Source organism: Fusarium flagelliforme (genome assembly GCF_020744385.1).
Source record: "Fusarium flagelliforme strain FIESC 12 MPI-CAGE-AA-0113 chromosome Unknown B0J16scaffold_8, whole genome shotgun sequence".
NCBI lineage: Eukaryota > Fungi > Ascomycota > Sordariomycetes > Hypocreales > Nectriaceae > Fusarium > Fusarium flagelliforme.
The window spans coordinates 94635-107509 of NW_025763510.1; the positions used below are offsets into that span (position 1 = coordinate 94635).

A 12875-nucleotide genomic window follows, 5' to 3' on the forward strand; every position below is an offset into this window, starting at 1 on the left:
TAGGATACCGATCGGGATTAGTTATGCCTCATAGTGAAACGCCACCGTACTCATCATCCCGTGCCAATTTCCACATTTTGGTAATACCCCGTGCCATAATTGCCACGCTAAGCCGTGATTGTCCAACACCGTTGACCACAATATGCACAACTCCACAAACCCGGCGCGCCTCCCGGTATCCCAGTATCTCAACTTGTATCCTGCATTTCAACGCAAAATGTATGGGCGGGGCGAAGATAGAAGGGATGAGCGCATTCCACCTTGCATTTCACTCCACCATTTCCTTCTTCTGAGAAGCACCTTCAATGGAGGACATCCAGACCGGGCGTCGAGACACGAAGATCTCTCCTTGGGGCTTGATGGTAGCCAAGAGCTCGGGATCATCAAAAATACCCGCCTTGACAAATTTGATACCAGGAGCAGCAGGACCATAACGAAACATTGTAGTACCGCAGGTAGGGCAGAATGTATTCGTAACAGGATTGCCAGCCTTGCTCAGCTTTGTGAACGTCTTCGACGGTCCCTTAAGTTGAACCAGATCACCAGGGACAACCCAATTGAGGCCATGAGTGCTACCAGATGTTTTGCGGCAATCCAAACAATGGCACAATACCTTGCTTATACATTAGTAACGGCAAAAGGAAAATGAGGGTTAGGAAAGTTCATACAACGGCGACAGGGTCACCCGAGACCTCGACTTTGACTCCACCACAAAGACAATGACCGGAAGACATGGTAATAAGCACAGGAAAGGGCAATTCTGCAGATGAGCTTATGCTTAAGGATGAGAGAGGTCTGATATGACTTGTTGGTTAGATGTTGATCAATTGGAATGGGCTAGATAACGCGATGCCTTTATAATGGATGCCTCATAGACATCGGGAGTAGCATGTATACCAGCCTCCCAATACCGATAAGGGTTAAGTACTGTCTGATCGCGACTAAGTGGGATAATGCACTAAACTTAATCAGTCACCTATAGCGAGGGCGGCCTCTCATTGGATGATGTAACGATGGCTTGTGTATTTCCGCCCTCGAGTTCGTCACGTATTGGTAATAAATTGGTCGATCCCGACATATGTACCCTTACTAATAAAACCTATAGCATGAAGTCTATTCAGATCGCTTTTATTCCGTATTGGACTTCTTCTCAAGCAGTCGTGCTTTTCCACATCAAGTCAGGACTTGAACACTACGCGTTTAACAGAGTTTAGAGGTAGGCGTACTTCACTAAACTAGCTTGATTCTGTGTCCGATACCTGCAAGCAATATTAATCAGTATGTGTCCACCTCATTCTCTTTTGTTTTAAACCGTCACACCGAGACATAAATAGTTGTGCAAGGGCCCGCGTCTTGACGATAGCTATAGGGTTGAAGGATTCCCCTCTTGATAACAATTTTAGGCCATTGTAGGCTTTCCAGGCAATGATTATAGCAATTAGATAGCATCTGCTCTACTACAATACAATAAAAGCTTTGTATACTTACATTAGCTAGGCTACAGGAAACAGTATCAAGACATTCATTTACTATTAGAATGTTATAATATGTTGATTTCCCTTTATACATCTTGTAAGAGAGGTTCTAGGAATAAAACAAAGAGCCACAAGACACACTGGCTGTGAAAATTGAAAAGGAGGGCCCGATTCGTCAGACCAATAGAGCACTGATCCCAATTTGCCTCGCAGGTCGGCATCACATTTGTGCCGAATGTCTACTCTCTTAATGATAGGCCCCATATATGCTGATTTTGTTGACATCTCGGTATTCATAAACCTCATCAACCGCCGGAGACACCGGGCTAAATCAAGGATCGTTTTTCTCCACTCCACTAGCAAATTGTACACATTACCTGTTGGATAGGCAGCTATACGATGGGGTAAGTGTATTAAAATGTGGAGCAGAATGTTGTGATGTTATTCATTGTTGGCTTGATTCTTTGATCAGTCCTAGCATGCATAATGTAAGCACATTCGATGAAGCGAATAGGTATCAATCCGATGTGGAGAACAAAGATAATGATTGTATTAATCAAGCATGCCTAACCCTCTTTTTTCTCGGGAGGGTTTCTATGTCGCCTCACGCCCCCTCTGACCAAGGTCAGGATATCAATCTATCAGAGGTTTCGTAATAGCAGAGGTAATACCATGCTTTGCAATTATATTCTCTTTAAGTAAGAACTAATTGCAGATAATGGTCAGACCTTTACGGATAGCTCTCCGATAGTCGTATCTATAATTAAAGTGCGCTCTAAGTTCTGAGTGTCAATTAATGAATCCAAGTGTCTAGCACTTGCCAACAGGTGACGCATCGTGACCGGCCAGCACTCAGTAAGCTATTTCTTCTACATCACGCATCCTCAGGGGGAAACCTCGTGAGCCAAAGTCGAGATTGAATTGAACAATACTCTGTTCTTCTAGATCGGATAATCTACGTAATTCCGGAGTGGCATCGCACCGAGCAGGGATGCTGCGGTATCGTCGCCAGAGCGAGCTGTACGGCGTCCTGTAGGTCCTTCCGGCACAACGAAGACCCAAATCTTGGTCCTTTCAAAGTACTTGAAGAACAAGAATGATATGTGCCTTTTGATTTATTTGTGACATGGTTGGTGGTTGTGACATGTGTGGTGAAAGAGAGGGAAGAGATTGAGAGAGTTTTGATCAACCTGCTGATAGTGTACTTTATTAGATATTAAATAACTAAGATAACACATAAAAGGTAAGCTCTAGTCCACTTTAGATTTCTATTTACTATGTGAACGCAATAGCAGCCCTAACAATTATTACCTCTAGCTGGATGAGTACCCGGCACAAGAGACATCATGCTGATTGCTTCGGCTCGCCAGTTATCAGCCTGTAAATGGCTTTGAGTAGTCTCAAAAACCATATTAACGGGGCGTTTATTAGTATATCTTGGCCAAGTCGTATGAAAATCGGATACTAAAAACACATTATCAGTTAGTTTCAAGGAAAGGAGGTGTCTGAAGGTGGTCTATAAGGTAACACGGAACTGACCATTGTGGAAGTTCGGATTCCGCTTGGTTGCAAAGCTGATCCACATTCGGCTCATGAGTTCGGCGAGTTTTATATGTTTCTCCCTCAGGTCAGGCTCGGCTGGGAAAGGGTTTGTCTCCCAGCCAAAGCCTTCTGTGTCCCTAAACGTATATGCCACATCTGAAAAATGGGCAGCTCCAAGCGTATCTGGATTCATGTTTGCTGGTACAGCGTCGTGTAAGTAGCTATAGCTCGGCACGTTTTCTCTTGCCCATGCTTGGGTTGCAAAACGCCTTCCAGCAGTGAACGTCATGTCACCCAGCCACAACGTTGCCTGGCCATAATATTTGCCGTAATTTGGCCCGGGGTTCGGCTTAACAGTACCTAGACCAGCTGTCGAAGGGGTCTTGATTTCCTGAGCGTACAGTTGCGCCCAATGTTTGGCGACTGTATCGTTAATTGGGCCTCTTATCCAAGAAGTCTTGATGAACGATTTGAAGTGCTCCTCAGTATCAAATGAGCCCGTCGTACCCAATATTTGCTGCAGTAGAGATGTTCCCTCATTCCTCGTCGAACCAATGAGTAAAGGTACTTTCGCAAAGCGGCCCGAGTATAAAAGCTCTTCGCTAGGTGCTGTAATTATTCCACCATCAACAACAAATGAAGGTGTCATGAGAGAACCAGCTTGTTGCAATAACTCAGCGGGAGCTGCGCGTAGACAGTTCAGTGAGTCTTTAGAGTCTGAACAACCAGTTTTGTTTAGTACCATATTGAAATCGGCTTCTCGATCCGATATCTCACGGCTGAGAACCGGTGCCGTATAGGGACCGCCACTTTGTGCGATTGCGGCATTGAAGAGACCATCGTTTCGGCCTCCAAAGGCGAGGAGATGAAATCCGACTGACATAGCACCAGCTGACTGGCCCATTATCGTCACCTGCGCTGCATCTCCGCCAAAATAGCCGATGTTTTCTTGGACCCAATGGAGAGCCTGCCGTTGGTCGTAAAGGGCAATGTTAGATACGTCAGCCGCCTCTACTTCCAGACCACCCAGAAAGCCAAAAGCACCGAGACGATAATTGAAGCTGACGAAAATGATTGGTGTTCCCATCTCCACGGATGTCTGCACGAGAAAGGTTCCATTGGTCCTGCCGTCGCTGGCACTGCCCTCCTGGAATGCCCCCCCGTGTATCCATACAAGCACGGGAAGTGGTGAACGTTGGGTTGCTGGCCGTACAATGTTGATGTGGAGACAGTCTTCGCTGACCGGGTCTGTGAAGTTTTGACTAAATCCAGCCAGTCGAATATCGTTTCGAAGGCAGCGCGCTCCATACGACTCTGACTTCCGAATGCCAGCCCAAGGTCGTGCAGGCTGGGGTTTGCGCAGACGGAGGTCATTTACAGGCGGCGCCGCATATGGTATACCGAGAAAGAATTCCTGATCGTAGTGGCTATTAAAAATGCCACTCAAGGTGCCATTCTTGATGGTCACAGTGGGAAGGCCTTGGGGTCCTATCGAGGAAGTTGACGGCGACTTGGCGGCAACTGCAAGGACCACGAACAGCCATGCTATAAAAGAGGCAAAACTAAACATAATTCAAAGAGATAGAGGGAACACGCCAAATGTGAGGAAAGTGTCGTACTGGCGATATGTTGACAAGAATTTCTATCTGGCGGTTCACCAATTGATCGTGGCTAAATACTTGGCAGATTTCGCAGCGGGAGGGTCTTCCAGACATCGTCTTGTGTGGGGTTAATTATGCCGCCGCTAATGCCGCTTTCGCCGGCGTAACTAACTTTACATTTCCTTTTGTTAGCGCTAGTTTAAGTTCCGGTCTTCGGAATAGCGATTTTACCGGAACTAATTTAAAAGTTGAGAACAGTCTCATATTATCTTCCCTCTCAGTCATTTCCTTTCCGTCTTCCCTTTCCGTCTTCCCTTTCCGTCTTCCCTGTTTTGACTTTTGACCATCCCTTGCAAGCAACAGAATGATTTCACGCGCCACTAGGAGAACAGGGAACTCGTTACCCACTGTTACCGGCAAACGACGAGCTCCGTATGCTGCTCGTGCATGTGTCGCTTGTCGACGACGGAAAGGCAAATGCGATGGCCGGCAGCCATGCGACTACTGCGAAAACCGGGGTAGGAGATGTCTCTACGATGAACAAACTGTTTCTCTAGGTGTAGAAACACTCACAGCTACAGCCAGCGTTACTAGAGCTCCGGCAAAACCGTCAGCGTTCCAAAGCGACGAATCTAATCGAAGCCTTTCGCCGCCGCTGACACCAACCGCAGCCAATGGGCCGCCCTCTCCAGCCATTCTACCGAGTAGTTCAGGGGCACCAGATTTACCTAGTAATGGAAGCGGAAGCGGCAATGACAGTGACCTTACAAGTGTTGTTGCAAGTCTTCGCACCGAGCTGCAACAAGTCAAGGCCATGGTTGAAGCGCAAAGTAATGGGACCCACAGCCTAGGTTCAGTTGCTTCACCCCACACACTGCATGCACCTGGTGACCACACAAGTGTGTCAAACAGACGGCCGCATGTCACTCAAAGCGATAGCACTTCACGCTATGCTAGCCATTACTTCTACGGCCCTACAAGTCCAGACTACAGCATGAACCTGGTACAAATCACTTTGCGACAACTGGGTTATCTCACATCATCATCGCACCAACCCATGCTACCAAGTGTAAATGATAACGATGCTGTATTGCCGCCCATACCACATTGGCCGTCCAGACGTCATTTTGACCGCTATCAGCTATTGCAATTCCGGTCCTGGCTATCGCTACAGGAAGCCAAAGATGCTGCAGATACATATCAGAGAGTCATAGGAGAGTTGCATCCATTTGTCAATATTGACAGAGTTAGAAGCCAACTGGAATCATGTTATTCCAGCGACACGAACCAATCTTTGGGTGGAGAGAGCAACCAACTTGACGATGATGACCTGATCATCTTGGTGCTTATGCTGGCTGTAGTAGCACAAGTCTCGAAAGACATTTTACTTGCAACGATGGCATCCGTCCTTCATTCTAACTTTATGCCTTCAGCCAATGCCGCAATTACATCTTCTACAACGAGTATCAAACAAGTCACCATTGCCTTACTACTGGTAAACAAACCCAGCCAGCTAATTCCCTATCAGAGCATACTAACATATCTGATCAAGGGCTACTATTATTTCTCCCACGACCTCTCAAGGCTTGCATTAAGGTTATGTGGCGTTGCTGGACGTATGTTGATGGAGCTTGGTTTCCACAATAGCGACATGTTGAATCACATTCTCAAGACCGATTCTCAACATAGAGAGGCTTCTGCTATCATGTGCTCCGTGATTATACTCGATCGTCAATGGAGCGCTATGACTGGCTTGCCCGCAAACCTCCCCAACGCCGCGTTCAGTGTCACGCCTACATTCTTAGTAAGCCACCTAGGTTTGCTTTTCGCAACATCCCTAAAAAAGTCCATGAAATACACTGAGCTTATCCGCTAACTTGGAATGCTATAGGACGGTATGCCATATGTAAAGGCTATGTACATGCTCATTCACATCAGCGACAGATTTGACGAACCTATATACACCGCGGCCAGGGGAAATACTCGTATCGATGATGATGTGATGGAATTATTGGTTTTCCAGATTCAACAGTGGCAGAAAAAGTGCGTCGGGGACAAAGACCTTTCTGACATAGAGGTTTGGCTTGATGAACCATCAAACTTACCTCCGTCATGGCTGTTATTGCTGATCTACCGGGCTGCATCCATAAAGAGCCTTCTGCTACGTCCTTATTTCTTTCCAACGTCGGATATTGAGAAGAGCAAACTATACCTTCCACAGGCCATGGAATTAGCAGTCAGGGTCACAGGATCATTATTCAAACTGGATAATGCCACGGACATGTACCGAAACCACCGACCGTACTACCAGCACATCCTCGCGTCCATTTGTGCTCTGATGTTTCTAGTGGTGGGCTACATTGAGAAGCATCGCTCAACCATATTACCGTGTTTGACCCCAGGATATGACGACCAAATCCGTGAATGCTTTGTACGAGCACGCAATCTATCGCAGAAATACGGAGATATGTCCACGGCCGCAAAAGATTTAGGGAAAAGGATTCGAGAACTTTGCCACGCTATGGAAACGTATGGTAAAGCACAGAGAGAAGTCCCCGAAGAAGCAGTTCCGTCTCCAACCGATGCATTCCAAAACAGCACCACATTCACAGGTCCCTCTGCGACATCACAAGTCATTGGACTTCACAATGAGCCTCGAGACGAGGCCTTTGTCCCTATGACATATCGCACTTTCGAGGCTGAAATGAACTCCTTGGGTGCGAACTTCGGCTTCGAGTTGCCGATGGACGGTGATCATGGCCAGCAAGATACTCTGCCATGGGTACTACGAGGGTGGCCTGCTAATTCACACAGTTTTCTTTTTCAATAAGTAGAATTTACAGATGAAAGTAATACGATTTGATTTTAGGACGCCTGAAGCTCATATTCGCATATGAAATATTTCAGCCGACATGTTGCTCATATCCCGGCTACATCTCTTTCTGAGCTTTCTTGAACCCCTCCCATCGCTCAAATCCATCAGTGAATATTCCCATCATATCCAACATCCTTCCAGCACTTTGATCAACAATATCATCGATACCCCCAGGCCTGGTATAGAAAGCCGGAACAGGAGGGAAGATGATGGCGTTAGCACGACGAAGAGCAAGCATGTTGTCAAGATGAATAGAACTCAAAGGTGTTTCTCGAATAGCTAGGAGTAATTTGCGGTCTTCCTTGAGTGTGACATCGGCGGCTCTGGATATTAGGTCATCACAGTAACCAGATCGTACTGCAGCAAGAGTTTTCATGCTACAAGGAACGATCATCATTCCGTCATGCTGGAAGGATCCTGAAGCGATTGGTGCTGAGAGATCTTTTGCTGTGTATGATCTACTCGCAAGGCCTCGAATATCAGCTTCACTTATGGATGTTTCGTATTTGAGTGTGGCTAATGCCCATTTGCTGATGATAAGATGAGTCTCCACACCTACGTGGTGAAGAAGGGTTAAGATGCGGATGGCGTACGGGGCACCTGTTGCACCTGTAATCCCGACAACGATCCTCGTCGGCCTCGTTGATTTCAAATGTGGGAGATCATTGCCGTGAACCTGGTCTCGTGCTCCACCCCAGCTCAAGTACGCTTGGCTTGTGGAGAACAGCCTCACATACGGTCTTTGTATGGGGTGTGTAGGGTGGTAGAACGTGACCTTTTTTGAAGACACTCCGACCAGCTGGCACGTGACGGGAGAGATTGCTTTCATGGTGAACAAAATGTCGTGTAGGGGTTAGACAATGAGGTATATTTAGTGCTTTCCATATACTTTCGATTGCCAATCTTATCCGGGTAATACTATTTCGAAAAATAAAACAGACCTTTTATCCCAATCCCTTTGATTCTGCGGAACATAGCATCCTTCCCGACTGCAGTTGTCACCCGTTCTGTTTCCGGAGTTCCGCATTGCCTTGTAATCAATTCCTGCTTTCCGTTCCGGTCGGCCGGAACTACGCCTAAGGGTCCGTAATGAGTGAACGAGGCCTCTGTTGTTAAGAAAGAGCCCTAAGTTCGATTATGACCTTGATGATACCGTGGGTTTTAGTGACATTGTTGCCACATTCTCCCTTGAATTTGTCATAACCATGTTCCGATTAACCCACCATCAAATTTTATCGTCGCTAGGACACACCGCAGTCAGGATCCGCCTTTATTCTGGCAAAGCATCATTAAACTCGAATCAAGGCGACCCACAACTTGACTTTCGCAGCTTTGTGGACGTACTTCGCAAAGATGGAGATCTTGCCGATATTTATGAAGAAGTGGACCCCAACCTCGAAGTTGGGGCGATTGTGAGAAGAGTCAGCGAAATTAACGCTAAAGCGCCGCTTTTCCACACCGTCAAAGGCGCTCGAGATGGCCTGTGGAGGATGTTTGGAAACGCTGCCAGCCTTCGAAAGGATGACAAATTCCGTTACGGTCGAATTGCACGTAGCCTCGGCCTTCCTCCTGACTCGAGTTGGAATGATATTCTTAAAAAGATGCGCCTTGCAACAACTCGAGACCCATTGCCTCCAAATATTCTTTCGACAGGCCCATGCAAACAAAATAAAATCTTTGGCGATGACACAGACCTCACGAATTTACCAGTTCCGCTGCTGCATCAAGGTGATGGCGGCAAATATCTTCAAACGTGGGGAGTACATATCTTAGAGACACCAGATAAATCGTGGACGAACTGGTCTGTCTTTCGAGGCATGATTCATGACAAGAGACGTTTGTCATGTCTCGTCATTCCAGGACAACATAACTCCATGATCAGGGATCAGTGGTTGAAAGTTGGAAAAGACAAGGTCCCCTGGGCTTTATCTCTTGGTGCTCCACCAGCAGCAAACATTGCTGCATCGATTCCTCTACCCCCTGGTGTTTCAGAGGGAGATTATGTCAGTGCACTTACTGGAAAGCCACTTGACATGGTGAAATGCGAATTGAGTGATCTTCTCGTACCCGCAAATAGCGAGATCATTCTTGAAGGCACATTTTCTCTCAAGGACAAGGCTCTTGAAGGCCCATTTGAGGATTACATTGGTATGCACTTTGAGGGTGAAGCTGGCAATCAACCCCTCTTCACCGTGGATGCTATCACCTATCGCGATGGTGCCATTCTGCCCGTTTCTGTGCCCGGCCGGCTGACAGACGAATCGGTAAGTTTGCAAAGTAAAGTTTTTCTTTAGTGCTGCATACTGACTGTATTGTTCTAGCACACAACAGCTTCCATGGCGTCAGTCCAGTTATTGGAGGCGTTGCAGCAACATGAACTTCCAATCAAAGACGCAGTCGCCCCTCTGGAGACCCTTGCTACTTGGTGCATACTACAAGTTGACAATGAGAAGCTTGCCGAGATGAAGACGAACCCCGATGAACTCTGCACAACTATAGGCAACATAGCCTTCAATTCTAAGGCAACCATGCTAATTAATCGCATCTTACTGATCGGAGATGACGTGAACATATATGACTGGGCAGATGTCATATGGGCATACACGTCCCGTTGCCGACCAGGTATTGACGAATACGTGTTTGACGAGGTGATGGGTCTTCCACTTACTCCGTATCGGAAATATGGTCGCGGAAGTTCTGTTAAGGGAGGCAAAATGGTATCTAACTGCCTTTTAGCTATGGAATACGATGGAGGAAAAATCTTTAGATCTGTGGATTTTCGATCTTCGTACCCCCCAGAGCTTCAGGAGAAGATCGAAGGGAGGTGGACGGAAATGGGCTTTGATGCAGTTTAGTAGATTGGAACGTATGATTGGCAGATGGTTTCTTTGGTCCTTTTGGATTTAATATTTTATTGCATATATTGCATATCAAGTCATGCCTCGATTTCGATGGTCCCGAAATCTTCAGTCTTAGATACATCTAAAACCTTAGACCGTTCTTGAATATGCGTGATAGGAAACCCTGAATGTCTGAATGCAACGCAGCAGTTATTGTAACTGTGGCTCCGGACTACTCTCGTCGAGGCTCAATGACTTAGGAAAACCGGGCGGGGAACGGGAAGGATAATGCGTATTTTCGCTTTACTAAGCCGCTTTTCGGTCATCGCCTCGAGTTCCGACGCACGCGCCGATGTCGCAAATTTTACGGAAGCACAACGCTGTGTGAAGCATCATGCAGAATTGTAAACCGGCAGGATTAGTGTCGCGCGTCAAGAAACGTTATTGGACCAGTTATGAGGCCGTGACATGTTCGAATGGCGATTGACGGTGACTCAAATCGTGCTGAAATGGATGCACAAAGACATACTTCTATGTAAAACAATAAACACATTTTCCAATATTAACTGTAAGGCTTTTAGAGCCATATGCATTTACATCTCTGGTAGGCTAGATATATGGAAAATTTGTAGTAGACTATACATCATATTGTGAATATCAAATAGTGGTATGGCTGGTATGGCTATTGGGTTATATTATCTGCTCCATGACGTTACTTAAGGGCTCTTTAATAGGTGCCTTGCTTTACATGTAAAGCTAAAGTAAGTGCCATGACCCAATGGTTACTGATTGTAGTTCCTTCCATTGGCTGTAGGTGCATGTAATTTCTTGAAAATAACAAGATAATGCTGTATTGGTCCATCAGCAAACGAAACAAATCACTATTAATTCCATTCTTTCACAAAATGAAGTCTTGGCATAGGGGAATACTCGTATCAGATATCCCTATCAAACATTTGCACAAAACCAAGGATAACCCCGCTCATAAACAGACGCCAGGACACCATCTCTCCAAACACCCACGATTGGTAAACAGCGCTTCTTTGGATCAGATAGTACGTCAGCAATGTCACCTTCGACAAGCACCAAATCTGCCTTCTTTCCAACAGAAATCTCTCCTCTATCCTTGAATCCAAACCGGGTAGCTGTAGTAGACGTAGCAGATTTGAGGACGTCTTCGGGCGACATGCCGATCTCATGGGCAAAAAGGTACATCTCAATATGTACGCCAAGACCATATGCTACACCGAACCCTTGACCAGCACAGTCACTCCCTGCTATCAAAGGAACACCTGCTTGGTACAGCTTTCGCGTGGTTTCATACGCGTGCTGTACACCGGCTCTTGGGCGCTCTCCCTTAGCTAGTCCAAGAGGCTCCTCGAATGTTTTCTCAATCAGCATAATCTCAGCAAAGGGGTCTTTTCTGAATGCTCGCTGCCATTCCTGTCGCTCGGCGGTTTGCGATGCACATAAGCTTAGCGTTGGGTTGCAGTGAACATTGCGCGACTTCATAATCTTGATGAAGTGGTCATTGGGAGGTTCGTCTAGGAAAATATGTGTAAAGCCGTCGACTCCAGACTCGAGAAGATCCATAGCGCCACTATAGCTGAGGGCATGACCAACAGCAATGACTCCCGCTTCATGAGCGGCTTTTACTATAGCGTTTTGCACATCTATAGAAGGTGACGGTAGTTTCATGCCGAGAGTGTCTCCCAGTTCGTGAAACATCTTGATATATGATGCGCCATGCTGATTGACCTGCTGTTGGACAAAAGGTTTTGCATCATGACCTGTATTTATTTTAGGCCAGGCCGAGACAATGGCGTCTAGAATTTTCTCGCCCTGGGGAACTGACTCCAGTTCCTTCTTCATGACGGGGATAGGCCATCCTCCCTCGACAACCGCTCCGATTCCAGCGTACTTGTAATCCGAATACCTGGCCTTGTTTTGCGGCTCAGCAACCCACTGTGTTCATATTTAGTTTTCTGCATCTTCCCCTATGCCAGTCAAAGGACAAACGAACCTGTCTCAGCCGCATAATATCCTCCACTTCGTTATGCATGTCACATACGGTTGTGACTCCAAAGCGCAGCGACTGCTCAACACTGTTGGTATTACCGGCAAGGGCATGGATATGGGCGTCAATCAATCCCGGGATGAGTGTATGCTGGGGTCGAGAGATCCTCAAGATATGTTGTCCAATAATGTTGTCCGGCTTACCGCCGCCAACATCGGCGATATGTCCGTCACGAACATAGACGAAGCCATTGTCAATAAACTGATGACCGTCAAAGATTTTGACATCTTCGACAATGAAGGTGTTTATCGATGACTGATAATCGCTCGTCTTTGCCATGCTTAGATCAATAGTTGCACGAAAGGTTGCTTGAGTGAGATGAGCTACGGAGGATGGGTCCCTCACTATATGAAACAAGGTAGGCTAACATTTGTTCATGCCGGTTCCGGAATCCAGCTTCGGAATCCAGCTTCGGAATCCAGCTTCGGAATCCAGCTTCGAATTTCGGGTTCGGAATTGCTTCAT

The 12875-nt window shown here is 46.6% G+C and overlaps 6 protein-coding genes across 6 annotated transcripts; 2 read left to right on the forward strand and 4 right to left on the reverse strand.

Annotated features, from left to right (window-relative positions):
- Nucleotides 1–49: 49 nt before the first annotated feature.
- B0J16DRAFT_293162 (Mss4-like protein) lies at nt 50–869 on the reverse strand. The gene is made up of 2 exons (XM_046124357.1): nt 669–869; nt 50–613 (listed from the first exon to the last, which is right to left on the reverse strand). Exons 1-2 carry the CDS (start codon nt 732–734, stop codon nt 269–271), a joined length of 411 nt encoding a protein of 136 aa, XP_045977484.1. The 5' UTR covers nt 735–869; the 3' UTR covers nt 50–268.
- Nucleotides 870–2614: 1745 nt separating this feature from the next.
- Nucleotides 2615–4587, reverse strand: B0J16DRAFT_365036 (Alpha/Beta hydrolase protein; the record flags this gene model as incomplete). The annotated part of the gene is made up of 3 exons (XM_046129982.1): nt 2615–2699; nt 2787–2939; nt 3015–4587. The coding sequence occupies 3 exons, from the start codon at nt 4585–4587 to the stop codon at nt 2692–2694; spliced, it is 1734 nt and encodes a 577-aa protein (XP_045977485.1). The 3' UTR covers nt 2615–2691.
- A 325-nt stretch (nt 4588–4912) lies between these two features.
- On the forward strand, nt 4913–7488 carry B0J16DRAFT_349692 (uncharacterized protein). The gene is made up of 3 exons (XM_046128941.1): nt 4913–6113; nt 6171–6422; nt 6510–7488. Exons 1-3 carry the CDS (start codon nt 4983–4985, stop codon nt 7446–7448), a joined length of 2322 nt encoding a protein of 773 aa, XP_045977486.1. The 5' UTR covers nt 4913–4982; the 3' UTR covers nt 7449–7488.
- A 60-nt stretch (nt 7489–7548) lies between these two features.
- Nucleotides 7549–8322, reverse strand: B0J16DRAFT_375856 (flavoprotein; the record flags this gene model as incomplete). Its single annotated transcript, XM_046130732.1, has 1 exon — nt 7549–8322. One exon carries the CDS (start codon nt 8320–8322, stop codon nt 7549–7551), a length of 774 nt encoding a protein of 257 aa, XP_045977487.1.
- A 376-nt stretch (nt 8323–8698) lies between these two features.
- On the forward strand, nt 8699–10385 carry B0J16DRAFT_375857 (3-octaprenyl-4-hydroxybenzoate carboxy-lyase-domain-containing protein; the record flags this gene model as incomplete). Its single annotated transcript, XM_046130733.1, has 2 exons — nt 8699–9757; nt 9815–10385. 2 exons carry the CDS (start codon nt 8699–8701, stop codon nt 10346–10348), a joined length of 1593 nt encoding a protein of 530 aa, XP_045977488.1. The 3' UTR covers nt 10349–10385.
- An 810-nt stretch (nt 10386–11195) lies between these two features.
- Nucleotides 11196–12793, reverse strand: B0J16DRAFT_405440 (uncharacterized protein). Its single transcript, XM_046132885.1, has 2 exons — nt 12357–12793; nt 11196–12298 (listed from the first exon to the last, which is right to left on the reverse strand). Exons 1-2 carry the CDS (start codon nt 12687–12689, stop codon nt 11282–11284), a joined length of 1350 nt encoding a protein of 449 aa, XP_045977489.1. The 5' UTR covers nt 12690–12793; the 3' UTR covers nt 11196–11281.
- Nucleotides 12794–12875: the final 82 nt, after the last annotated feature.